Genomic DNA, 26747 nt, shown 5'->3' with positions numbered 1-26747 from the left:
TTTGTGTCAATATCAGAATATTCTAATGTTATTTCGCATTCAATAATGGTTATTTTAACTAATGCATCATTTTATATCATGTTACGCGTCAAAACGGTGAGTTATCAAAATGACTCTCATTTAATTTTCTCTGTGTCTTCATTCTCCTGCTCTCATTGCTTCTCCCATTGTGTGCCATGTAATTTGGTATTGTTTATTTTAACAATGTAAATATTCACCTTTGAAATACAAGACTGCATAGTCTGAAATACAAGTTTGGCAGAGCAAATTGCCCTTTTAATAACATTATATAATCTAGCTCGCGCTCATACTTAAATACTGCGAGAAGAACACACCATTTTGATTCCAATCGTCAAATTTCTCAGGGCATGATCGATATTATTTTGCATCGAAATGTAATTTGTCTAGTGAAGCTAATAACGCTGGGTGTGGAATCCTTATTAACGAGACATCATTATTCATTCGATCTTTGCCAGACCCGGAGGGAAAGTGTCATGTGCTTGCGAACATTCATACATATTCGGGGAATGGCTGCGTTACATTCATGTTTAGTGTGTTTTTGTCTTGCACATCTATGTCTAACGGCTAGATGTATGAATTCATCATCATCGGATCATCATGGAAAAACACCTCTTTATGTAGGGGGATTCTTCACTTTCGATGAAACAGTTTCTGCGACAGCAAAGCTTCCACAGGTTGCTATGAAAGCTATCGAACACATCAATAATTTGTCATTTTTGTTGGATGATTATGAACTTCGTTTACGATGGGGTTACACCAAGGTAAGGTATAATTCAACCGCGGAACAAAATAGTGAATTTTCAGTGTATAAAAACAGACGACAAGAAAAGTTTTAAACAAAATTCTCAAAGGGCATGCTCCATCAGGTACGAGGGTGTGATGCGACCATATAATTGGGGTGTATTTTCAGGCTTTTTGGTCGCAATTTTCACAAAACTGGTTTAAAGGTGTGGTTTTTTTTTGGGGGGTCAACTTCTCCAAAAATTCTGGAAAAGGTACTGATTCTTCATTCCTTTTTAGTAAAATTTGTCAATTGTTTCCAGAAGCAAATTGAGAAAAATGAAATTCTAAGAAAAATGAGTGCAAATTTGCCTCAAATTATAAATAAGGGCGTATTATTCCAGGAGTTGAAATTATCTTCTTTGTGTAATTTTTGGGAAAATGTTGAGGCTTTTTAAACATCGGGATCCCAATCGACGGGTTGTATCTCAAAATGTTGGCCGTGTATACCTTTTGTCATCTTTTATGATTACCTAGATCTTATATTTTAAAGAATAGAAGAAGCAACCAGTCGCTTTTAGCTGAGAAAATTGAATTTGAATGGCTGCCATTTTACACAAATGTATATAATATGGGCAATGTATTATGGTGTGGGCTCAGAATTAGGCAAATTTACAGCAACTTTTAACAGAAATAATCGAAAATTAGTACCTATTTGGGAGTATGTTATCGGAATCCTAGCCGCCAATCTCAACCCAATCCAAAATCAAGAACCGACACCCGGACCGCACCTCGTTTGAAATACTTGGATGTCTTGTAGTGTCTTGCATGGAGACAAGACTTCGTATCCTTTGCTTAGTGGACGTGTCTAACATAAGCATAATAACTTAAGGGACGAGGCTTATAAAGCTTTAATACCTGGAATATTGTGTTGGTGTTACACAATATTTATTGTTAGCTCATTTTGCTCACATTATTAAATCAATCAACTTTTACCGGATATGATAATAAAAGATGTATGTGGTCGAATCCAACCAAAAGTGTCCACGGGCCAAAAATAAAAGTCCGAAATAAAAATGTCTCCACAATTTTTTCCTTTTGCCCATTGATTGATGACATATTGGCCTTATAGGAACCAAAAGTGCCATTACTAATCTTGAAAAATAAATCCAGGACGTGTGATAGTAAATGTGATATCAAAACCCAATGTTACCTACGAATACCACTAGGATGCTTTCACTATCGCAATATTAATCAACCTAAAACAAATGGAATATTCCCATTAACGCTTTTTTCGTGTAATGTAGACCACAGGGGGTCAGGAAAATGCTAGCTCAACCAGAAAATATTTGTTTTTATTTTTATAACGAGATCAATATGATCTTAGCCAATTTATGCTAGTTTATTTTTGAAAATGAAGTTTAGGTCAGTTTCTGTATTTTATTTATCAAATGAGTATGTATCAATTTACACATTGTATAAGAACGAGTAGGATATATGTTTTCAAGAATATTAGGAATTATACGCATACACCTAACGCTTAATACAATGAAAAGGTGAAGAAACCCGGGTATTCGTAGGTAACATGAGCGATTTAACAATATCTATATTGAGTTTAGAGGTTTAAATTTTGCTATTATGGTAATGAATTAATAAAATGGTAGTTTTAGATCTCTTCCAGATGGTACGTCCAAATGAATAAATGCTATTACCTTAGATCAAAATTTTTTTGATGCTTTTAGCAAGATTTTGACCACTTCATTTTGATATACAAGTAGTTTATCAGCAATTTTACATAATAAATAATTGTTGAATGAATCCGTATATGGGTAATAATAGTGTCCTGGGGTACCGCTTAAAGTTTTTGACAATTAATTTCCATTGGTAGGGACACTTCATTACACATGTCATGTATTATGCTGTATTCGTAAGTAACATTTCAGTATTTGTAGGGAAGAATTAGACTTTTGGTGGATATCGCAATCAAAACTTCATTTTATAAAGTACTTTGAATGTATTATTTTCTTTATGTGCGTTTATTGATACTTTAGACCCTATCATGTATTAATAATGTCGGTTCACAGCGGTTGAAAGAGGATTGAAGTAAGAAACAAAGGCACTAAAGTGACTTTAATTTGCTTAATTGCACACAAATCGCTTAAAACCGTTATTGCAGACTTGTGAAGTCCATCTTGGAGTTAGTTACGTTTTGTGGCCTTTCGTTTGGGGGCAACTACAATTAGCTTTATACCAGGGTCCATCAATGTGTTGTCTAGATCATGCGACAATGAGAACATTAGTTTTTTTCCATGGTATTCGTAGGTAACCTTAGCAAAAACGTCAAAAGTTACCTTCGAATAAATCAATTTGGACACCAATTACTCAGAAACCAGAAGGTCGGTAAACATTTAAAATGAAGCACACATGACAGTTGACAAATCGAAGTATTTATCCCTTCTAATCTTCTTTGAATCTGATTTTTCTTTCAAATGAGCAGACCGTCGTCTATTTCAGTACATATTTTTCAACAATTAAGCCGTATTCAGTTTTGCATGGTGGGCATGTATGTGAATTCGCAACTTTCATTGACATATGATTTGATAGCAAACATACAGGCCTTCGTTATGTACCAATATGGGCATTGGCATGAATGGCGGTGTTTCACAATACTGTCATGATGTCAAATTGTATTTATAGGTAACATTCGGTTACCGAAATTTACCTACGAATACTTGCTTTTATTGTTGACATCTCAGAAATATTTAAACGCAGGCTATTGAAACTTGGTAGAAATAAAGAGTGTATTACCCTGCACCTATTGCTTAACTATTGTTTACTATTCTCTCACTTTGTGGAAATGGCACAGCCTTTAACATGTATTCGGAGGTAATGCATATATTTTACCAAACCTACCTTTGTGCCATTTAGAATTTCTGGCAGCTAAACACAATAATAAAGATGTCCGAAGGCAATGCATTTCAGTATTGGACATATCAAAGCTTGTATCAATTGCGCATTGATTAGTGATTTCCATTTTTAAAGATATATCTAGTGCTATGAAAAATTGTATTCGTAGGTAATGTAAAAAATACCACTCAAAAAATTATCACAAAAATTCATAATTATGTACAAATATGTGAAAAATTGAACAGGCAATCTTTGAATACACACCTTTCAGGAAATCAATTTAGATTCAATCCAATGACTTCTTTTCACAATTGATTTAGATGTTTTTAAAAATACTTTAAGAAATATTTTGAAAAAATGGGTAAAAATAGCATGTTTTGGGGTCTCTGTGTCTAAGTTTTTCACAGAAGGGGGTCTTATTATATATGGCGCGAAGCGTATGATCAAGGCGAATAAACACAATATAAAAACGAATGCCAATTGATTAAAACTTGTAAGTTATGGCCCTGAACATGCCGTGTACACTTTTCATTGGATTCGACCATGTATGTAGGAAGCATCTTCTCTGGTAATACAGGAAGCAAGGCTTCTTGTTATACATTTATCATTATATAAAATCCATTATATGTACCAAAGAAGACATGCCAAAGAATAGTAATCAATTGTATTTGGCTTTAAGAATAGATTTAAATTGGTTTTTGTAATGTTTAACTGCTTTTACAATCTTTAGTTTATGACAACGGGACACGACAGTAACAGGCAACATCAAGGCCACGTTTATTTTTGTTTGAGGTTATCAGGTTCTATATTCATGGTTTGGAATAATGAATGCCAAACCAGAGACCGTGTATGGAGGAACTGGAAACGGATTATTGATAACTTTTGTTATCAGATTATGAAGTAATGTCAAATTGTGTAAAAAAATGTCAAAATTTCAATATGTGTAAAATGTCTATCATTTGTCGAACATAATTTCTGTGTAGCGTTGAGAATAGGATTTTGGAGACAAAATGCGATAATTTTGTGGAGATACAGAATGCAAATTCATTTTTTTTTTCTGGAAAATGTGCACCGTACGCTTTCTGTTCCTACTGATTTCGATATACTGGGTGGAAGCCGTTTCCAGTCCCCACACGGTACGTCCCTGGCCAAACGCACTACAACAACATTTTTAAAATGTGATGCGATCAAGCAAAATGAGTTTGATAATTTGTCAGTTTGTCAGCCCCAAAAAGATGGAAACGAAGTAATAAATACATTAATAACATAAAAAAAACCATGAAAGACATCATAGAATATGTTATTTTGTTGTTCACTTGCATTTTGTCATAATTCTTTATTGTGTATATTATATATGTCTTTTAATGTAAACTTTGCTGTAATTTAGCCTGCGGGCTACAATGCATTGTGTTAATAAACCATAAATGAATGAATGAATGAATGAATATGTAAATTTCAATATTATTTGAACAATTTAAAACAAAAACATAAAATAAAACCTTAATGAAGATGTGCAAAGGAGATCCAAAATGTAGGTCTTTTTTCACTCAAAAAGTAACAAATTTGGCCAAAATTGGGTTTTTCAAAGAAAATTGAGAGTAAACATGCACCAACGTAACTGCAGGACAACTTAATTTAAAGAGCATGTTAACCTCTTTTATTTGATACCAAATTTGCCATTGTAGCACTTGTAGTTTTAAAATTCTGTCTGAGCATTTTGCTTGTTTTGAGTCATGTCCACTTTTGCTTGGAATTGACCATAATTATGTTAGAATGTTTTGCACCAGGTTTTCAGGTTTTTTGAATGTTTTTAAAAACTTTTTATACCCTTTATATCTGGACATTTAAACGTTTTCTATAAAATATGTTTTGTGTTTGCTGAGTAATCAGTAATACTGATTCTGGTCCTTATCCCAATTCTGCTACTATGCGTTTGTTTGTTTGTTTGTTTGTTTCCTTATAGGGTACAGGTGCAGGTGCGCTCTCTGTACTTCATGACTTAGTCTTCAAAGGTCCTCCTGTTGTCTTGGCCTGGGGTCCATTTAACGATAGAGAAGGCTTTGTTCTGAGTGAAATTGCTGCAACGTACAATTTAGTACAGGTAATGCTAATAATAATTAATTAGTATCTTTATATTTTCAAGTTACGTGAATTTAGGGTTTCTCTCCCAATAGTTCCATTTTTACACAAGCTATAAGTTGTTGTTTTATGTGTCTTTATATTAGAAGGTGATACAATTTTGCATGAGGTATTTGTTCATAAATGAGAGTATGCCGAGCCCCATTAAAAAATAAAAACTTTTTTTCTTTTTCGAATCAGCCTATATTCATAATAGTCCATTTTTTCTATTTTGACATTTCTAACTTCATCTTTTATAGTGTTACACCGGAATAACGTTCTTTGAACAAGGTGATCCACGTTATCCACTGACCATCCAATTAGCTGAAGACGAAAGAGCTGTCGATTCGATAAGACTGAGTTTCTCAAATTACATGGGGTGGAAACGCGTTGCTATTATCTTTCTAGATGTGGACTCTATCAGACGGGTAGGTACTGTTTAAGGTTAGCAATTATTTGAAACTGTTGCGATTTGTAGTTCACAGCATCTTGCGAGTGTTAGTGAGCTTTGGCAAAAATTGCATTAATCAGTTCATAGCGAGTGTGTGTAAGAATTCAAATATCACAGACATACTTTTGTAGGTTCTGTGGTTCTTCAGTTATGTTGTAAAGAGGGTTGAAACAACAACACTTTTGTAAAACGTAGCCTATACATAACTCATTACCAACAATAAATCAAGCAAGTTTTCAAAGTATATGATTTGTAGAATGAACTTTTGCAAAACATCGAAGTGTTATTTTTCAATAATAATTGTATTGATTAAGAAAATGCAAATCGATATTTTGACTGCTTCGACCAACAATACCTCGTATACCCTTAATTTACACTATCCATATTTGAATTGTTTTATCAAAACGAACATTTTGACTTTGTTTATTTATTTGTTTAATGATTGATTGATCGATTGATTGATCGATCGATCGATCGATCGATTGATTGATTGATTGATAATTCATGCTATAGGAAGTAGATAACATGTATCGAGTTCTCACAGAAGGAGGAATACACGTTTTGACCGTTGAGCCTGTTAAAGACATCAGTGATGCCTACCAACAACTCCAAAATCTGAAGGTAAATATATATACAATTAATTATAGAGAGATTGCGATTTCCAAACGTACGTAATCGAACATACGTGGAATCTATTCATAATCACTCTCTTGTGACGGGATTTTGAATAGATTCCACGTACGTTCGATGTTACGTTTGGAAATCGCAATCTCTCTATTATAATACATCTGACTCAACAAGAACAAATGTGGCAATTGTGAAATTGTGATATAGGCAAACGTCATGAAGATAAGGAGCAAAAAAAACCCAAAAAATATACTCAGAAAAATAGTGTCAGGTATAATAATAAATGGCGTCAAACAGTGCACTCAGGCACTACCCCCCTCCCCACCCCCACCCAAAAAAAAGTTCAGTCCACTTTTCATGGTAAAAACAGGGTATAACAAACAAGTCCATATCAGAAAGTGAAATAACAAATGGATCACTTTTTTATGTTTAAACTTTTGCAGCAAGGGGTGAAACTCAAGTCCAGTCTGAAACTGACTTACCGTTATCGTGGCTTCATAATATAACATGTTATAAAATTTTAATTTGGTTATTTTTTCACAAAAATGATAAAATAATATTAGTAATAACTGTTATATTACTAATAATGAGGTACTATGAAAGAAAACCACTGACTACCTTGAGATATTATTATCGTATCCATGAATTACGATAATAATAATGCAACTTGCTATTTTCATGGGTTTCCTATACAAACGAATTTGGCTGATACCAATTAGGTTTAACTAAACATTACAATACAATGGGAAAAAGTAACGACATTCATCATTCCGTCTGCAACTTGTGGTCCTGGACCTCCGTCCTGCCGGACTTACGGCCTTGATGTTTTAGCGTGGTCCTGGACTACTACTTGCGGATAAAATGTACCATACAAATCAGAATCTTAATTGTCTTTGCACCATTTCAGTTGATGTTGTCGTTGGTAACTCACAGTGATATTTTGGGATATAGCCTATAGGCCTACTTGTAGGCCTATGTTTATCTTATGACTTATTTATTATTTTATTGCGGATATTTATTATATATTTTTCCACAGAAACATGATGCTAGAATCATCTTCATACGTGTGCCTCTCGGATCAGCTTTGATATTTTTCTGTCAGGTAGGCAAATAATTAATTCGTCCAAACCCATTTGGTTCAACATCACTTCGTCCCATTGCCATTTATCTCTTTTTGTCTTTATATTCATTTCTTTCAACGTCTTTGTTCGAAAATACACATATCTAAAATTGGGCAAATTCCGGTCACAAACTTTCTATTATGCCATTCCTATAATTGACACTTTTCTGTCGTTGATGGGGGTGAACATCGGGCATATTACACCAATCTTGACCTCGCTTTCGTTATTTTATAACTCGTGATATTGGCAGGAAAGCGCCAATTACATAATAGGAATGGTCTATTTTTGAATCAAGGAAGAACTTATAAAGCGTTTATACTTATAGTGACAAGTGATTCCATTTCACATTTATATCTTGTAATTTTAAGGTGTACAAACAGAAACTCTTTGGACCCAAATACGTGTGGATAATACCCAAATATTACTACGGTCCATGGTGGAGACTTCGATACCAAAATCTTGATTGTAATGATGAAGAAATACGTCAAGTAGTGGAGCATGTGATTGGTTTTGAATCTCCTGATGTAGTTCAGCATCGTAAAAGCTTCAGTATGAATGGTGAGGTAAGCCCACCTCTTTAAAATTACTATAATCACAGGAATTATATTGTTGCAAATTTGGTCGCATTAAAAGAAGCCTGAAAGAGGACATAATTATGGGACTTTTCAAACGTCAAAATTATGATGTAAAGGCACGGTTTGTTTAATTTCTCTTACATTATTAATTATTATAATTGGTAAGTTTTTAGCGGGTTCGCCGTCGGACAAGTTTAGAACTGTCAAGCTTTCGTCAGGAGTAGCTATGACTTCTTCAGGGCTTCTTCAGGACACCTCATAGACAAGGGGCAGCCTATTTATTCAATAATCACACAAAGAGGCACGGGGCAACCTACTTTGTTGCAAACCCTCTGCAGTTGCACCAGCAGATAGGCGAGGTCTGCTTGTTTTCTGTTGACAAGGGCCAGTCATCAGTGAACGGCTCTTTTCAGAGCCACCAAACCTTTAATTTAGCAGATCGGCGAGGTCTGCTTGTTCTCTGTTGACAAGGGGCAGTCTTCAGTGAACGGCTCTCATTCTTAGGTCAGAGCTACTGCTGACGAAAGCTTGACAGTTCTAAACTTATCCGACGGCGAACCCGCTAAAAACTTAAACTTACCAATTGTCATGAACTCCCGTCGTAAAAGCATATCCACAATTATTAATCATACTATCGTATTAAAATCCTAGCCACCATCAATGGAACAAGAAACCTATCTGGATATATTACTAGCCAACCCGGACACTTCTCAACGTGTTATAGATTTATACACATATGATTCAATCATCTTTATGGCACTTTTACTAAACATATCTGCACAAGAGCTGGCCAGCTCACACCCACCAACAAGGTTGGAAGATTTTACTTACACATCTGCGGAAATTGCACAGATAGTATTTGAGAGCAAAAGTAAAGTGTCGTTCTTTGGATCGACGGTAAGTGTCAACTATTTTAAGTAGTATTTAAAAATACTACTTCATTTTGTCAAGTTGCATGTAAGAGTATAACTATATAAAACAATAGTCTAGATTTTGATTTGGCAAAATCAGTTTCCACCCGTTTAAAGGGGCACTTTGTGATCTACAGTCTCACCCCACTTACTTTGTCGTTTGACAAATTTTGTTTTTCTGTATTATGCAATTACGAGTAAATCGCAAATCCAATGTACGAATCAACTGCAATATTTTGGGGAAAAGTTTTTATCGTGGGTTATTGAACCATCCCATGTCATAAAAATAGGTTGCTAGAATCACTCAAATGACCCTTTAAATAATCAGTTTTGTGATATACTAAATAATGTATACTGTCTTCAAAAATATAACGCACATCATACATGTAGATTTAAAATCTACACACACATGAAGGGGGGGGGGTAGTTCATTGGTAGATCACCAGCACGGTCATCTTCGGAGTCTAATTTCACCCTTCTTAAGATGAGCACTCCTGGTGATGACAAAATTGGAAAAATCACCTTGTTGCAGTCTAACTAACAAACACAATCAGCTTGTTACACTAGCAAGTGCCACACCGTTGCAACGGTCCACCCGGGGTGATGTAAGGCAGCAGGCAGGACTAGTGTATAGCTATGAAAAGTGTCGTTGAGGAATAGTCGTTGGTAATTTGGTAAAACATCAACATTGTCACCATCGAAGCCCATTTTCATAGTATAGTGTGCACTGGGGTCTCTGGACTTAGACCAGACTTTGGCGGGTAACCGGTTTATGAGCTCAACCTTCCCCATTCCCCCAGTGCATATCGATGGTGTTGGTATAAATTCTATCTGTCGGAATGCCTTTGTATTTCTGCATTGCCAGAAGATGTACCTGGCTCTCAGAGCTGTTTTGGAGGCAGAGTCTAGGATTGGTTTTCTTTCCCCCCTTTGGGACTCCTAAGGCAGCTAAACACTTGGTTAGTGATGTGTTATAGAAGCCTCTACTTCCCACTTCTACTGGGAAGTAAAACACAGTCCATCCTCTGTTTTCACATTCGGCTATTCGTAGGTCTTCGTATTTACACTCCTCCAATGGTACTGTCAATTCTATGATGATTACATGTTTGGTGATGGCTGAATAGATCGTAATATCAGGCCGCTTGGCAGTTTCTGCTATTTCTGAAGGGAACACTATTGGCTTGTGCTCCTCATCCATCAGGAAGGTCCAGTCTCTAGCCTTCTTCATGATGTTTTTACTTCTGTCTTTGGAGTGCGTAGAGCTGGGTTCCTGTATGTTGTGCCATTGGCTGTACGGAAAGCAATGGTAGGGATGAAGTCTGGAATATACTCCGTTGTTTTGCTGTTGTTAGCCTCATCAATATATGGTGCCAGGCCTTATGCTATTGTTCTTAGTGTTTGGTCATGGCGCCAGTTGTACCTTCCATTCTCAAGCGAGTAGCTGCAACAATTCAGGATGTGGAGTAGAGTACAGTTACGGTAGTTGCAGAGTTGGCACAGTCCAAGATTGGTTTTCCCCCACAGTTTCAGATTAGCAGGTGAAGGAAGTTGGTCATGGATGGCATTGATATGGAAAGACAGGAGCTCTGGTGTCCAGACATATAGGAGTTTCTTCCATGGGGTGTCAGTCTGCATGGCGGAGTCCCATTTCAACCATTGTCCTTGTTTAGCACATCCGTAGAGGTAGACCAGAATATCTTCTTCATTCACTTCTTTCACCAGATTAGTGAGGCATTTTCTGCGCTCTTTCTGGCTCATGTCCTTAATAAGCTTTTGGGTTTTCTTGAAACCCAGTCCTGCCCGGTCAGTTTGACCTCGGCTCAACTCATTTAAGATGAGGTGACGCTCTCTCTGTTCGAGCTCTTTAACTCCATTCCACCTCTTCTTGGTTTTCTTATTTTCCAAACAATCTCTATATAGTGTTTGGGTCTTTCCATCTCTGGAGTATTTGTTCAGATGGTATTTGATGACCTGCATGCATTTGACAGCGGTGGTGAGTTTTTTCAGCTGTAGGCCATGTTTCCCTTTACAATGCACTATTGGTGGTGCACCTGCTAATGCCGGCCCATCTTTTCAAGTACTTCGTACAGGTTGCCTCCAGGTTCTCGATGTAGGTTTTTGGGCGATTGTATATAGTGAACTCCCATGTCATTTTGGGGATAATCATATGATTGTATATCCCCATTTTCATGATTCCATTCAGTTGACTTTTATCAGTACCTTTCAGCATGGCTGACAGTTTCTGATTAATCATTTGTCTGATGCCATTATCCTTTAGATCTTCATAGATGAGCTTTCCTAAGAATCGCATGGGCTGGTTGTGAATATAGGTGATCATCTGTCCGTCTATTTGTAGCTGAGGATTGTACGCTACGTATTGGGTCTTGTGGCCATTCAACTTCTGTTCTGCGTTTGGAATTACTTTCTTCATCGCATGAGATCTGCATTTGGATGGTTTGGCCTTCATAGTTCTTGTCCAGTTGAGGAAGTTGTTGACAATGTTAATAGGTTGCTGGCAACTTTCTGGGCTTCTTGCTACAAGAGTCAGATCATCTGCATATGCCTTGACTGACGATGTAAGTTCTGAGCTACTCATGCGGTATCCAAGATGGCTGGATTGGTCGAGAAGATCCAGACACAGATTGAAGACTGCTGGGAATAAGATGCAAGATAATGGGCATCCTTGGAAGACACCAGTACAACATTTAATCCAGTCTGTTATGTTGTCCAACCTTCAGTTTTCACTCTGATGAAAAGCTCATCGTAATAATTGAAGATGATCTTTCTAATGTGTTCTGGTACATGGTATCATTCCAAGGCAAACTGTATAAGAATGTGTGGTACAGTGCCATATGCATTTTGCAAATCTAGCCAGGTTGTAACAATTGGCTTGCCGTTCCTTTTGGCATTTTGGAGCATTTCAGTAAGTGCCTCTGTGTGTTCTACACATCCTGATATCTTCTCCATAAAACCTTTCTGAACAGCATTGTCAATATATTTGTTCTGATACTCGATTGTCCTTTGAGCAAGAATACCCATTCCAAGGTTGCCACTGGAATTTTTCAGAGTGATAGGTCTGAAGCATGATGGATCATTGGTATTCTCTTCCTTGGAGATAAGGGTGGTTTCACCTATTCTTCATGTAGTGGGTATTGATGTGCTTCTCCAGATGTCACAGACAACTTCATGAAGCAGTCCAGTTATTCTTGGACGTTTCTTCCATACTAGGTAGGGAATACGGTTGGTTCCAGAAGCACTGGCATTTCTACGCTTTTGGAGATAGGCATTGAACTCTATACAGGCTTGGCGGGTTGGTCTTGAATTGTGTTGTTGATTTTGGTGGTCTTTTCATGCCCTTCATAGGATGGTATTTGTATTCTCACCTTTTGTCGTTGTTGACATCTTTGAAGTATTTCTCAGCAGCTATTTTACTGAAGGATGGAGTTCTGTGTTGCTTGTCATTAAGCAATCGTTTTGCATATTGGTAAGGGTTTTGTCGGAATTGTTGTTGTGCTTTGCTTGTTGATTTCTTCTCTTGTTTTAGCTCCAACTTTCTGACCTTGTTGTGTAACCTGACCAGCTTCTTCTTGAGATTTGCCGCTTTTGTCTTGTCCCCGTCTTTGAGGGCTAATTTGTATTGGTGTTTAGCTTCTTTTTCAGGCGTCTGAGTGTTCTTTGTTGTCTTCAGACATGCTTTTTTTTGCCAGACATTTTAGATGTGACTGGTTTAACACCAAAATAGTCTACAAGTCTTTTGTAGACATGGTTCTCTAAGTAGGTTAGTTGCTTATCAGGACTACCCCCTATTTCTGTGGGTAGTTCTTCGTATAGTGTTTCATCAAAAGCTTTCCAGATGTTGTCAGATGGTTTCGGTAGATTTATATATTCCTTAACAATAACAGCTAGGTTTCTGCATGCTTGGTGGGCTTCTTCTTTGGTCTTTCGTTTATGGTGGAAGCTCTTACCCGTCGACGTAGAAACACTGTAGGGTTTATCCTGGCTCCTTGCCTCTTGTGGTGGGCATGTCGGCTGGCTCGACTTGCGTCTGCCTTCTGTGCTAGGGCATGGCTGCGATGAGCTTGTTCCACATCTTGATTTCGCTTGATGGAGCTTATCGTTCTTGAAGCCTGTTTTTCCACATATTGAACAGGTAGCACTAATGTCTTGCATTGTTACAGAACTACTCCTCCGTCTATTCTGTTCCGGAGATTGTTGCCGTTGAGTCCGTCCGTTTGGTCCACCAATCTTCCGCCCCAGCTCTCGCATGGACCCAGGGGTATTTTTCTTTGTAGGACTTTTATAAGCAAGTAAATCTGTAGATCTATAGGTTGCCAACCTGTTCGAAGATCAACCCAGCTGTTTCCCTGGCGCCAGCGGTCTTTCCCAGCAGTCAGCTGTCTTTCCAGCAGTCTTGTGGTACTATTCCCCACCAGTCAGCCAGTCCTTTCCTGACTGTCAGAGATATCCATCTCATGTTCTTTTGAGGGGTAGATCATTGGTATAGATCACAAACGCGGTCATCTTCGGAGTCTAATTTCACCCTTCTTAAGATGAGCACTCCTGGTGTAGTTCTCTCTTGCAAGATGACAAAATTGGAAAATTACCTTGTTGCAGTCTAACTAACAAACAAACAAAATCAGCTTGTTACACTAGCAACTGCCACGCCGTGCCGTTGCAACGGTCCACCCTGGGTGACGTAAGGCAGCAGGCAGGACTAGTGTATAGCTATGAAAAGTGTCGTTGAGGAATAGTCGTTGGTAAAACATCAACATTGTCACCATAGAAGCCCATTTTCATAGTATGGGGTCTCTGGACTTAGACCAGACTTTGGCGGGTTAACCGGTTTATGAGTTCAACCTTCCCCATTCCCCCAGTGCATATCGATGGTGTTGGTATAAACTCTATCTGTCGGAATGCCTTTGTATTTCTGCATAGCCAGATGATGTAGCTGGCTCTCAGAGCTGGTTTGGAGGCGTGTCTAGGATTGGTTTTCCCCTTTGGGACTCCTAAGGCAGCTAAACACTTGGTTAGTGATGTGTTATAGAAGCCTCTACTTCCCACTTCTAAAGGGAAGTAAAACACAGTCCATCCTCTGTTTTCACATTCGGCTATGTGAAACTATGAGATATAACTATCTCAATTGCGATTGTTGCACTTGATGTTCTCATTTCCTTATTAACTTGATGAGCAACATATTTTACATCGTGTATTGCGTTGAAAATTTAATGTACTTTATAGGTTACGTATAATTTACCTTAATGCTCTTACTATGTTACCATGGTTTTCAGACAACATGAATCAAAACTTGGATAAATTGATGCTAACTTAAGCCGACGTATCTCGATGGACAAGTGTTCAATAATTGATTCATGAGATAGCACATCATGACATGTTATGCACGCGTGTTATGGAGAAGTATCCCAATTAATTGGTTATTTGGGCAAAATTGGGTCTTTGGGACAACAGTTGTATTACAATTTAAGCTATCATTTGTTTTTATTTGAGTCAAATCGAACACATCGTTCATATTTTATGTTTAAAGGAAGGTGACCTGATATATTTGAAAAATGAAATTCTTTAAAATTGACATATAATATAAAATGTCGTCCCTTTCAAGCATTCATGCAAAAAGAACACGTAGATGTTTCTTGAAAACGGGACTAATTCCTTATGGAATTTCTGACATTTATACATGGTGAAAATCATGATAATATTATAGTGTAACTGTTTTTATTCATGTAATAAATTGATATAAAATGAGAGATCCTATTTTTCTCATGACATGTTGAAACACCTTTAATTGTTACTTTAAGGCTACATGCTCTTTTTGGTTGAAATTTTTGGCGGGAAATAATCCCGCACAAATATAAAGTAATCTTTTCCCACAACTAAATATCATAGTCAGGAAATTAATGATGCATCTGGTAGCTTAGATCATAACTTTCATATACTTAAGTTGCAATTATCCCAGAAAATTCTTGATTTGTTTTTACAGAGTCTTGAATTGACAAGGTTTATGATCAAAAAACGTCACTCGGTGTATTTTGAAATTCGAGGCCATAACTCTTCTCAAATTAGCCCCAAAACATAATTTATTATATACACGTGTAGCAAACCCCAGTGGGAATAATTGGACGTTGTTTGCGGAGCCTAAATTTGATTTGATTTTATTTCACAATATTTCTAGTGTGAGAATTTTGACCTGTCAATCTCTTTTCGGATTTCGCATCCGAATTCATTAAAATGTGATATATTGAATTAATAATGAGTACGCTTACCTTTCTGCAACACTTCCCGGTACCATTGCGCATCTGGTGACAGCCAATATTTTGGCTTAAAACAGTCCCTTCCTATCATTTTTGAACAAAATATTCCTCGAAATTACGTACGTGACACGTATATCTTGGGACAGCGAGGAAATGAAGAGAGCCATTTACGGTGGGGTAGGCTATTGGAAGCTATTATGGTACCAGGCATGTCAAGCAGATGCATACATAAGGGCGGTATATTCAAATGCTATTGTCTGGATCATTTAGACAGTATCGATCGCGCAAGTAGGCTTATACACGAAGAGGTGTGTTGTCGCTCCCCTGGTTTTGACATAAATTACAAGGACGTCTTGAATGACCCAGCGTTTTTATTATATTTATTAGAAAATTAATCGTCGTTTATTACGAGTCCTAAGAGTCATACCAGTTCAATTAATTCAAATTAATTTATATTAAATGAAAAACAAACAAACAAGTAGAGTCCAATGTCTTACTATGACTGTATTACTACCAAAATCTGCTTTTAATACACTAGAAACGTGTTGATATGTATATCTTTGAAAATCGTCAGACATTAACAGGGCTGTGACACTCGTATTCAAACCCTGTATAAAAATTGAAGTCACTTTACGGCAACTTAATTGACACATCGGCAGTTTGAGTGACGGTTGCTAGGCTTTTTCAGTACACCTAGTAACGTCCTGGTAACGCTCAGGCACTTTAGCCTAAAATTTATGCACGTTTCGCACAACAACGTTGTGCGTACTTCTGCCACGGTGGAACAGACTTATCCTATATTCAATTGACAAGTTCGTATTTGATTGACAGTTGCTGGGCATTTTCAGTACACCAAATTTATCCAAGATGGCGCCCATCGACTGCCAATTTTTCGGACCCTTTCCAGCAAAAATACAGCTTATTTAGCCAGTCTCGTCATAGGGTCATCGAACAGAATATTTTCCTAGCATATTGAGCTAACTCCTCAGCTATTTGGTTTTTCACGATATGATAGTAATAGAAAGATTCGACCAAATGTTCGCCGTTTTTCGCCATTTAATTTTTTTGGAAACGATGACGTAAACATTGCATCATCTCTTCCACAGGTTATACACTCCTACACGTACTTGGGTACAGCTATGCCATCACATGCATGAAGGCGCATAGGCTGAATGACTGACTTCATTTGCGCAAACGAGTGGCTTATCCTATAGTATATTAGTACTCGAGAATCCTTGACATTAACCACAGGTACCGCCGTGACACAGTGGCATCGTTCACTGTTCAGCATAGTGTATCGGCAGTGGTTCGAACCCTGGTGTAAATTTTAGTATTTTTTATTCTTTTTACTAATACGCTGTGCCGTTTTTCAAACGCGCCCCTGAATGAAATTCATGGGCAAGTACCCTTAAGGGGGTACTACACCCCTGCCCAATCGGCCCTGATTTGGTAAAACGATCTAACTTGAAATTTGGACATTTTGAGATAAATCCATATCATGGGTAATGTGAGGGCGCTCTTTCCATTGTCGACATCCTAAAATCACCACCATGCCACCAAATAATGAGATTATTATATTTTCTAAGACATTAGATCTGTTTAATAATTTATTTTATTCAAAAATAAAAACGTCAAGTGTTCAAACTTTAACGCTCTTTTTCTCGAAACAGCGATTTTAATTTCAAGTTAGATCATTTTACCAAATCAGGGCCGCAATTTTGTGCCTATTTTTGCATTTTTCTCAAAAATTATAGCGCATTGGTGACAAGTAAGATATGTATATTATAGGGGCAAGGACTACAACTAGTGCACTGGAAATTTTATTTCAGCACAGACAACAGTTGTGGAGTTACAGTCAAAAATGAGGGGAAACCAATATTTGATCAATAAATCAATAACTACTTGCCTTGAGTTGCTGAATTTTCAGTGCAGTAGTTGGAGTCCTTGCCCCTATAATATACATATCTTACCTGTCACCAATGCGCTATAATTTTTGAGAAAAATGCAAAAATAGGCACAACATTAGCCAGGGGTGTAGTACCCCCTTAAGTAACAAAGGTTTCGTTAAATTAGCGCTTTTAAAATTTAAAAAATGTCAATATCTGAAGAATGGTCTGATTATCTAAATACAAAGTTTAAAGTTAATAGGTTACACACTTTGGTCAGGAGAGCGAATCAACATTTGACCTAATTTGCACAATGCGAAAATTGCCATTTTGCGTATAATGCAGTTTAATTCGCTTGTCGAATAAAAACACAATTATCCAGGCGTCTGAAATCGCCTTCCGTAGTGAAGTCGTGATAGTTTCACTATTTTCCCGGTGGCTGGAATCGCCTTCCGTAGTGAAGTCACGTGATAGTTTCGCGGGCAGGATCTCAGCACGGGTTGCCGATATTTGGATTCATTCTTTGGCGGTCAAGCGTTCAGAGCGGGCGTAACATTTTTTCCCCACCCACCACTCCCTTTATGTCAGGGTTGATCGGATTAAAATTGATCAAAATAGTGGACAGGGCGTCAAAAATGAGGATCGCAAGAGTGAGACAAATCACATAAAGGTTTCATCGTTAAGTCAAAATGTAATTAAAAATGAAATGAAATCAGAATATGTTGGATGTCACGGTTCTTTGTGTTGCATAATAGTATGACTATATGGGTGTACGTGTGTGAGTAGTTCACTTCAGCTTCATGTTCTATTCTGTTGCGCAGCTGTAATATTATTCTCAGTGAAATAGTGTGGTGAAGTTTGCTTCTGCCTCAGAAGCATTAGTAAAATTACATTTAAATTGTGCCATTTTGAGTCTGGAAGGAGAAAGGAAAACATAATTGGTTGAGAGCCCTCGGGTTAGAATATACTGATGTTCTTTCCGTGCGTAATAATATGACTAAGGTGTGAGAATGCGCGAATAGATCATTTCAGGTTCAGTTCTAATTCAGCAACACGTTTTTATGCTGTGGCGCAGTTATAAATGTTCAAATCTCGTTGTAAAATAGTGCTTCTTCTTCAGAAGCAGTAATAAAATTGTTAAAATTTATGCCATTTCAGTCTTGGGCGGTATTTTGGTAGATGAATGTTGTGTATAGCGGGAAGGAAGGAATCAACACCAGGTTGGCATGGGGCAGCTAGACAGGGGCCAAGTACTATGCCCTCAGATTTTTCTTGTTCAACAAAATATAAAAAGGAAATATAGTGATCAAGTTTTTATGAGGTTGCGCAGTCGGCTAGTTATCGCGTTGAATTCTAGGGTAGGCTGTCCTATTGCATTTAGAGTAGGCATCATAACCGAGTGATGTATACGATATCATAAGCTTTCAAAGCATGACAATGTGTGTCAAGGGACAATGTACATAATTATACATATATTACATTAATAAATTCTATTTAGTCTTTCCAATATTCGTGGGTAGTTGCCTACTAGAAGATTTGGCGTTGGTTTCTGCTGATGCCCACCATGTAATCTAAATATGAATATAATATGAAAATGAGAAAGGGGTCAGCCATTTAATTTATTATGTAAGTCCGCGGCTTTTTATATTGTCATCGTTAGATGCAGTCTTTATATTCTATCCATTGTTAGATCATGGAAGAAAGAGATAAGAAGGAACCACAACGAACGCATTCACTTTGTCCACTCCCTTTACCGACATTTAATTGACATTGTTATTCATGAGGATTTACTTTGATCAATACCCCGCGCTAAATAGGTGATTGGTATTGTACTCCATGTATTTGCATGTCTTCTGGTGCGTGTCTGAAGGATGATTTGAACTAATGACCTTCCGTGCAAGCACTCTATAGGATTTTCTCTGGTGACGTGATCATCGGTCATTGATGGCCTACATCTTTTTCTTCCATTTCGCCCAATTTTCCCGAACTTTGATGACTTTTTTCTCAGAGTTGGCAGTCTTTGGCACTGAAACGAGTTAGCTAGTTACGATTATACACATATAAACTATTAAATTAAACAGGTTTCATGTACCGGACTCAACCGGAACATTGTACATTATTTAAGAACATTTTGCATCTATTTTTCATCGAAAAAGTCACCAAAATCTTACCTTATTTGCTAAAGATGAAACTCAGAAAAAAAACGACCGATTTTGATGACCTTTTCGATTTTTAAAGGACATTTTCTACACAACACGATCAAGAAAACAGTTTGACTGTAGATCCCAAAACAAAGCTACTATACATGTTCAGAGCATCAGTAAAATTCCATAATCTTACTTCTGGGTAGCGTTTGTTTGTTCTTGGATGGGTTTGTTATAGTTTTTTTCCAGTAATGATTTCGCCAAGCATCGATCGCGGTAAATGGATCATACATGAAAGTAAGTACCATTGATAGCTTTTCTTTTCATGCGTCAATAGATAAGCGGATTAAAACTTGGCCGATCGAAGACGTTGTGGTTCCTTCTCATCTCTTTCTTCCATGGTTAGATGGAGTCTTTATATTTTCTCTATCGTTAGATAGTGCATTCCCTGTTAAGGGAACTTTTGGTTTATAGGCGCAACTGGCTTTCGAAGTAGTTGTTTGGGAGGCTCGGTCGGGTAATTACCGCGAGCGAAAAAGTTGACCATAAATCAATAAATATTAGCTGGCTGATTCCAATGAATTTTCTCAAAGCATTGCACGAATAAATTATGCGTTCTTTCTGAATGACTGACAAGAGGTCCAAAAATTGGTGTGAGGGGTTTCTTTATTTCAGTGTCTGTGGATAATTCATTATAATATTTTCATATCAAGCACATAAAAAAAAGCAAAATGTTAAAATAGAATAAAAGTTTGATTGAGATACTTCTATCACGAGTTCTGCTTAAATAGTGCAACTCAACTTCTAGAGTATTTTTTGGTTAGTGATACACTCTTCTATTTGAGAAATTTTATCTGATCATGTAATCATGGTAATAGGAGCTATTCGAGGCCGGCATGGGGTAATTACTTTTTATATGTATTATTTTAGGGTGGAATATTCTTTAATTCTGATGGTCGTAGACAGTTCACAAATTCATTAGCCATAAGCCAAATACAAGGTAAGTGAAATGTATATTAAAGCATGTACAAAAACGTATAAATTAAAGATGCACTGAGACACCTCACAAAAAAGGAGTAACTTCAACCTGTTTGTCTCTCCAATTCCATGCAATCTGCTCAGCACTTACGTAGTCTGCATGTGAGGAAATAGTATCGATGAGGGTGTTATTAGAAAAAAAGGTTAGCTGATTTGTAAGTTATAATTATGTAGAACCCTCAAGAGAAGATGGTTCTTGCACATTGAAAGAACCCCAAACTGGTTAATATTTCTGGCCTTTCCAGAACTCTTCGCTGCATGTCTAAATGGTTTTCTGGCCTTTCCTGAACTCTTTTGTGTTCTTTGCAGAACCATTCAAAGTTCTTCATAAAAGACAGCTCAGTAACCTGCTTATAGGTTCTACTTTTACACTATATTTTAAGAGTATATTGGGGTGTGCTCGTATCTATATGCCAATTGACCCATACCTCGCAATTTGCATCGTTCGTTTAAATTTGCCTTAGCAACCAAAATAAAGTTTTCCCTTTATCATAAACATTTTGTACGTCAGTACATAAGTTAAGGGGGTACTACACCCCTGTGGTAAATTTTTGACTATTTTTGCATTTTTCTCAAAAAGTAATAACACACTGGTAAAAAAGGTTATGTATATTATTGGGGCAAGGAATCCAATTACTACACTGAAATTTCAGTGACTCAAGACCAGCGGTTCAGTAAATATGATAGGAAATGAGGTACATCCTAGCGGTACCTCATTTTCTATCATAAGTATCGAACCGCTTCTCTTGAGTCACTGAAATTTCAGTGTAGTAATTGTATTCCTTGCCCCTATAATATACATAACTTTTGTTACCAGCGTGTTATTAGTTTTGAGAAAATGCAAAATAGTCACAAATTTATTGAGGGTGTAGTACCCCTTAACTACTATTAAAAGCGATTCTTTCTGGCAATACGAATACAGGTGGTAGATCTGTTGACATTCTTCTGCAGTTATATGGGGCGAGGACCGTGACAACGATTGGGAATAACACATTCAAATGGAAAGGTAGGATGATTTAGATGATTTTTATCGCGCATCCTCTTCTCAGGTTTTAACGAAATAAGTAAATCTAAAGTGACATGAGCATTTTACATTTAGTTATTTATTATAACTAAAACCATTGATGTCACACTTGAAATATAAAATTTTTTGATGAAAACGATTAATGACGATTCGCATTTTCTGATTTTTATCATTAGGACTTTACCAACCGGTTGATGGAGCGACAGAAGTGTTTGTGTTCGCCAGAATTTCTCCAAAATTGAGATACACCATGTTTGGAATTGTGTCAATGTGTATTGTGTTTGGTCTTGGTGTCTTCTTTGTAAACAACAAATACAAACAGAGGAAGTAAGTTTAGGATATAATTAAATACATTACATTAGTCCGCATAAAATGAATTATTTGGTTCTCGTCCGTAGGATTTTCATGAATTAGCGAAGGACAACCCTCTTTTTCAAATGTACCGTGTGTCTTATGCATATACCGTATGTTATGTTGGAGTATAGCGTGTCGTGGCTATATGTGGTTTGGGAAGTCACCACTGGTCCCAGGTTCGATTCCCGGAGTTGTGGATATTAATTTGTATATTAAATTCAGACTTCCGCCCTTCCGCACCGTGTAGTGCAATAGGTAAATGAAAGGGACGTACAAGAGCCACACATGTACATCGCAGTCAGTTTCGAGAAGAGAAGAGTATAAAGCAATGACTGTCGCTCCGTCCCCATTGTTATTCACGGGTATTCATGAGAAATTATCTAAAAAGCGCACGGTTGTACATGTACTACTTGAACTGCTGATTTACTAAGTGTGTTTGTTTTTGTTTGTTTTTTGTAGAGTAATGCGGATAACGAGCCCACCGCTGAATAATCTGATAATCATTGGAGGTCTTCTTCACTACGCCTCCATTTTCCTACACGGAACAGAAGTTGCTGATTTGGACAATTTTTCAACAATTGTATTATGTCACGTAAGTTGACAATATCATCGTTATCATCGTTAGGTTAGTAACATCGTCATCGTCTTCGACGTCATCTCTCCGTCATCATCATTATCATCGTCGTCATTTTATGTCGTTATCGTCATCATTAGTGCCATCTTCATCACTAAAGAAAAGAAGCACTTCGATCATTTTTTGCCATTTATATATATACGGTATGCAATGTCCGTAGCAATGTTGTTTTTCCAGGACCTGGTTCATCATTGAGAATAGCGTACTTATCCAAAAAAGGGGGAAAAGCAACCGGCCTGACATGAATATTTAATCAAAGGCAGAAGCTGCTGGATTACAAGTTCAGATCAATTTGACTTAGCAAAATTATACAAACTTAATTAATTATTCAACAATTTTGTCTAATCAACTTATTATTTTTAGGCAAGAGTTGCCTTTACCGCCATCGGCACATCATTGGCTTTGGGTGCTTTATTTATGAAGACCTATCGGATCCACATCATTTTCAATAAAGCCGTTTCTAAGCTCAGAAGAGTGGTAAGTGAATACATGCCTCCTCCTTTACTCAGTTTTACGCTTTTCGCCAGCATGTGTTTGATATACAAAAAAAGTTATTGGAATTTGCATGGGTGACTTTGGCCAAACTGGCACTCTTGATAAATTTGTTGGTTTAAATCAGATAAAAAATAGTACTCATTTTGTACTCGGGTGTATTTGAGTAAACCTATTCAAAACTTGTTGAATATATTGAAACATTTGTTATTTAAATGTCAACTAACAAATGTTTAAACTTCTTCATCAGACAATCAAAACACTTTGAACAAATACACAAAACAAAAAAAATAATATATCTGTAATTTTCATGATTCAACATCTATTTACCTGTTTTAGCGTGGACTTCCAGACTCCAAATTGATCATAAGTGTAGCAGTGCTGGTATTCATCGATATATTAGTCCAGACGGTGTGGGTATTAACAGAAGACACCAATGTTGTTGAAGTCGAACTTCATCGATCAGTAAAGTATTATTTTCACAGCATGAATTAATTTTATATTCATCGGGCCTGAGAGTTTTTTGTACTGTATAACAAAATGTTTCTGTTTTGGGGTTTCATTTTTGTAACTTCAAATGTTTAGTTGGCAGGCCCATGCATAGCCCGAGAAATTGTGAAACCATGAAATGCTGCATATATATTTTTACGATTTTTACTTAACATTGAGTTTATTTACTTAAGGGGGTACTACACCCCTGCCCAACTTTGTGCCTATTTTTGCATTTTTCTCACAAATTATAGCGCATTGGTGACAAGTAAGATATGTATATTATAGGGGCAAGGACTACAACTTCTGCACTGGAAATGTTATTTCAGCACGGACAACAGTTGTGGAGTTACAGTCAAAAATGAGGGAAACCAATATTTTATCATAGTTACTCAATACTTTTACCATTTGTTGCTGTTTATATCGAATATAATCCAATATAACATTCTTTTGTGGTAGTGGGAAACAGATTGTTCTAGACCAGGCGCGGAACCGCAGGACAGCGCCCGTAAAAAAAAAAGGGGGGGCTGGTGAGAGGAAAAATAAATGACAAGGGGTGGCCGGCTACATGCATTACAGACTGTTAGAAAAAGGTGCTACTTAGAACTTTTTGCTCTGTATGCAGAACCCTAAACAGTGATAAGGTTCTATAAAGAACCTTAAAAAGTTATATAAAGAACCTTAAAGATGTAAATAGGCCTAGGGACGTTCTATAATTAAATAATTCAGGGACTCATCACAAAGTTAAGAAAAGTTAAAAAGTAGTGTTAACCCAGTTTGGTACTACAAATCATTTTTATTGGATAAAGAACATTTTTTTTTGTTCTACTTTAATAGAACCTTAAAGGTTCTTCAAGCTTAAGGTTCGACAAAGAATCTTTTTGTTGGCGACATAACTTTTTTTGGTTCAACAAACAACCCCATTGAAAACCAAAAACCTGAAACAGATAATGACCAAATTCGTCGTTCTTTAGAAAAATTATTTATGCGCATAACCAACTATTTATGGCATTCGTGATTGATGACTTGGTTGACGAAATTGTTGGTGGTTTCTTTTTTTTTTCAGTTGAACCCGCTTCACCCCGAAAAGGAGCTGTATACTGTCACCATGATGAAATATTGTCAGTCGCAAAACCAATTGTATTTTGCTATTGTTATATACGCAACAAAATCACTGCTGTTGATATTTGGTGTATTTTTAGCATGGGGAACAAGGCGAATTACAATTCCACAATTAAATGACAGTACGTATGTAATTGTGTTAAACATTATGAAAGTGTTTAAATAAAACAAAGATAGAGGAGGAGGAAGAAAAGAGGAGGAAGAGGAGGCGGCGGCGGCGGAGGAGGAGGAGGAGGAGGAGAAGAAGTATGACGAAGTATGGTAATTATCTACCGTATTTCGATTATTTGTTTATTTTTGCGCGTTTATTGCGTATTTGGTTATCATTGTTTTAAAACAATTTGATCAAATTCAAAATTGATATACTTAGAGGACTACGGTTGTAAAGTGGTTAGCCTTTCAATATAGTTCTATAGGCATACACAAATTACACTTCTGTTTATTTTGTTTCTTTCTATAGGTAAATATCTTGCTATTTCTATCTACACCGTGGCCTTAGCTACCGTACTTGGATTTCCAGCATTAGAAGTTTCAAGCAACAACGTTTCCCTATATTTCTTGGTTCTCTGCATGTCGATTGTGATTCCTAATACACTCGTACTCTGCATGCTATTCCTACCAAAGGTTAGTCCATCAAGAAACAACTGCGACAAGCTATCTTTGGACTGAAGCTCAACTTTATTAATTAGGCAAAGGTCACTTCCACCAATTCTGTTCTACATCAAATTGTATTTATTTATTTATTTCATTAATGCAGATATGGCAATTGTTCAAAAACAATGACGACGCAGTGAGCATTAGCTTAATGGCATCTGAGAGTCGTGATTCCAAGTTATACGATACAGGAAATGATGTACATAGTCAACGCTTGTATAAAGAACTTCAAAAGGTAGACCTTCCCCCATATCGCTCAAGAACACGCCATGATACACACACCCTCGGTACCACCCACTTCAAATGCACCCCTATTTAAAAAAAAAAAAAAAAAAAAAAAACTTACACCCATCCACGCCAACGCACCCCAGCACATACGAGTATGTGAAAACAACAAGCTTGTTAGCAGTGTAGACTTTCCATTTTCCGGATATTATCACAAAACTTATTAAACTATATCTGATTTAATGGAACACAAAGACAGGAGACAACCACACACACACACACACACACCAACATTATACACCACGCACATTCCCTGCATGCACATTACACATGTATGAGATTTAAAAAGTACAAGGCAAGCTTGTAAGCAGTGTAGACTTTCCATTTTCCGGATATTCTCACAAAATATATTTAAGGGAATTAACCTACCGGATTTAACATACATTATTCATGTATACCTTATTTGCTTCTTGCTCGTCGTATAAGACTGCATGAATAAACTTGCACACAGTTGAGAATAAAACACTGGAAGGAAAGAAACAATATATATTTTGTATACTTATCTTTATTTTCCATACAAACAAGTACTGTTATAATATATCAAGAGTATGTCATCACAATATAAAAAACAGAAAAAAACACATTAAATATACACCTCTTTAATATCGGAGCCATGCATGGTCCCCATAGCTTAAATATACATATTGGCCCCTCACAACGTTATAACCATCAAAACAAAAACACCCCCACGCCAAATTGAAAATGATAATTTTTATATTAGAGGATCAGAGGGATAATGTGTCAAAGAATCCAACATCGACGGTAAAAGTCAAATGAAAAAGGCCCTACATACATCTATAGCATTAATCAATCCATAGTTGAGAAAGTAAATAAAAGAGCCAATTGAAATACCGAACTATATTTCATTCACTCAAACAACGGAATGGATATCTTTTTTTTTAAGAATT

The 26747-nt window shown here is 36.8% G+C and overlaps 1 protein-coding gene across 1 annotated transcript; it reads left to right on the top strand.

Moving 5' to 3' along the window:
* The first annotated feature begins 408 nt into the window (after positions 1 to 408).
* Positions 409 to 25886, top strand: LOC140152131 (gamma-aminobutyric acid type B receptor subunit 2-like). Its single transcript, XM_072174426.1, has 13 exons — positions 409 to 782; positions 5612 to 5749; positions 6027 to 6194; positions 6731 to 6838; positions 7881 to 7946; positions 8334 to 8523; positions 21986 to 22136; positions 22623 to 22755; positions 23161 to 23274; positions 23629 to 23754; positions 24845 to 25022; positions 25361 to 25524; positions 25658 to 25886. Exons 1-13 carry the CDS (start codon positions 495 to 497, stop codon positions 25871 to 25873), a joined length of 2040 nt encoding a protein of 679 aa, XP_072030527.1. The 5' UTR covers positions 409 to 494; the 3' UTR covers positions 25874 to 25886.
* Positions 25887 to 26747: the final 861 nt, after the last annotated feature.

Source organism: Amphiura filiformis, chromosome 5, assembly GCF_039555335.1.
Source record: "Amphiura filiformis chromosome 5, Afil_fr2py, whole genome shotgun sequence".
NCBI classification, from domain to species: domain Eukaryota; kingdom Metazoa; phylum Echinodermata; class Ophiuroidea; order Amphilepidida; family Amphiuridae; genus Amphiura; species Amphiura filiformis.
The sequence above is the reverse complement of the archived record's forward strand: the minus strand, read 5'-3'. Positions and strand labels throughout refer to the sequence as shown.

Excerpts from the sequence above, each read along its gene's own strand:
- LOC140152131 (XM_072174426.1), top strand. The coding sequence starts at position 495 with ATGTGCTTGCGAACATTCATACATATTCGGGGAATGGCTGCGTTACAT. Across the intron at positions 22,756-23,160 it reads CAACAATTGTATTATGTCAC|GCAAGAGTTGCCTTTACCGC; the intron begins GTAAGTTGACAA and ends TATTATTTTTAG. Across the intron at positions 25,023-25,360 it reads AATTCCACAATTAAATGACA|GTAAATATCTTGCTATTTCT; the intron begins GTACGTATGTAA and ends TTCTTTCTATAG.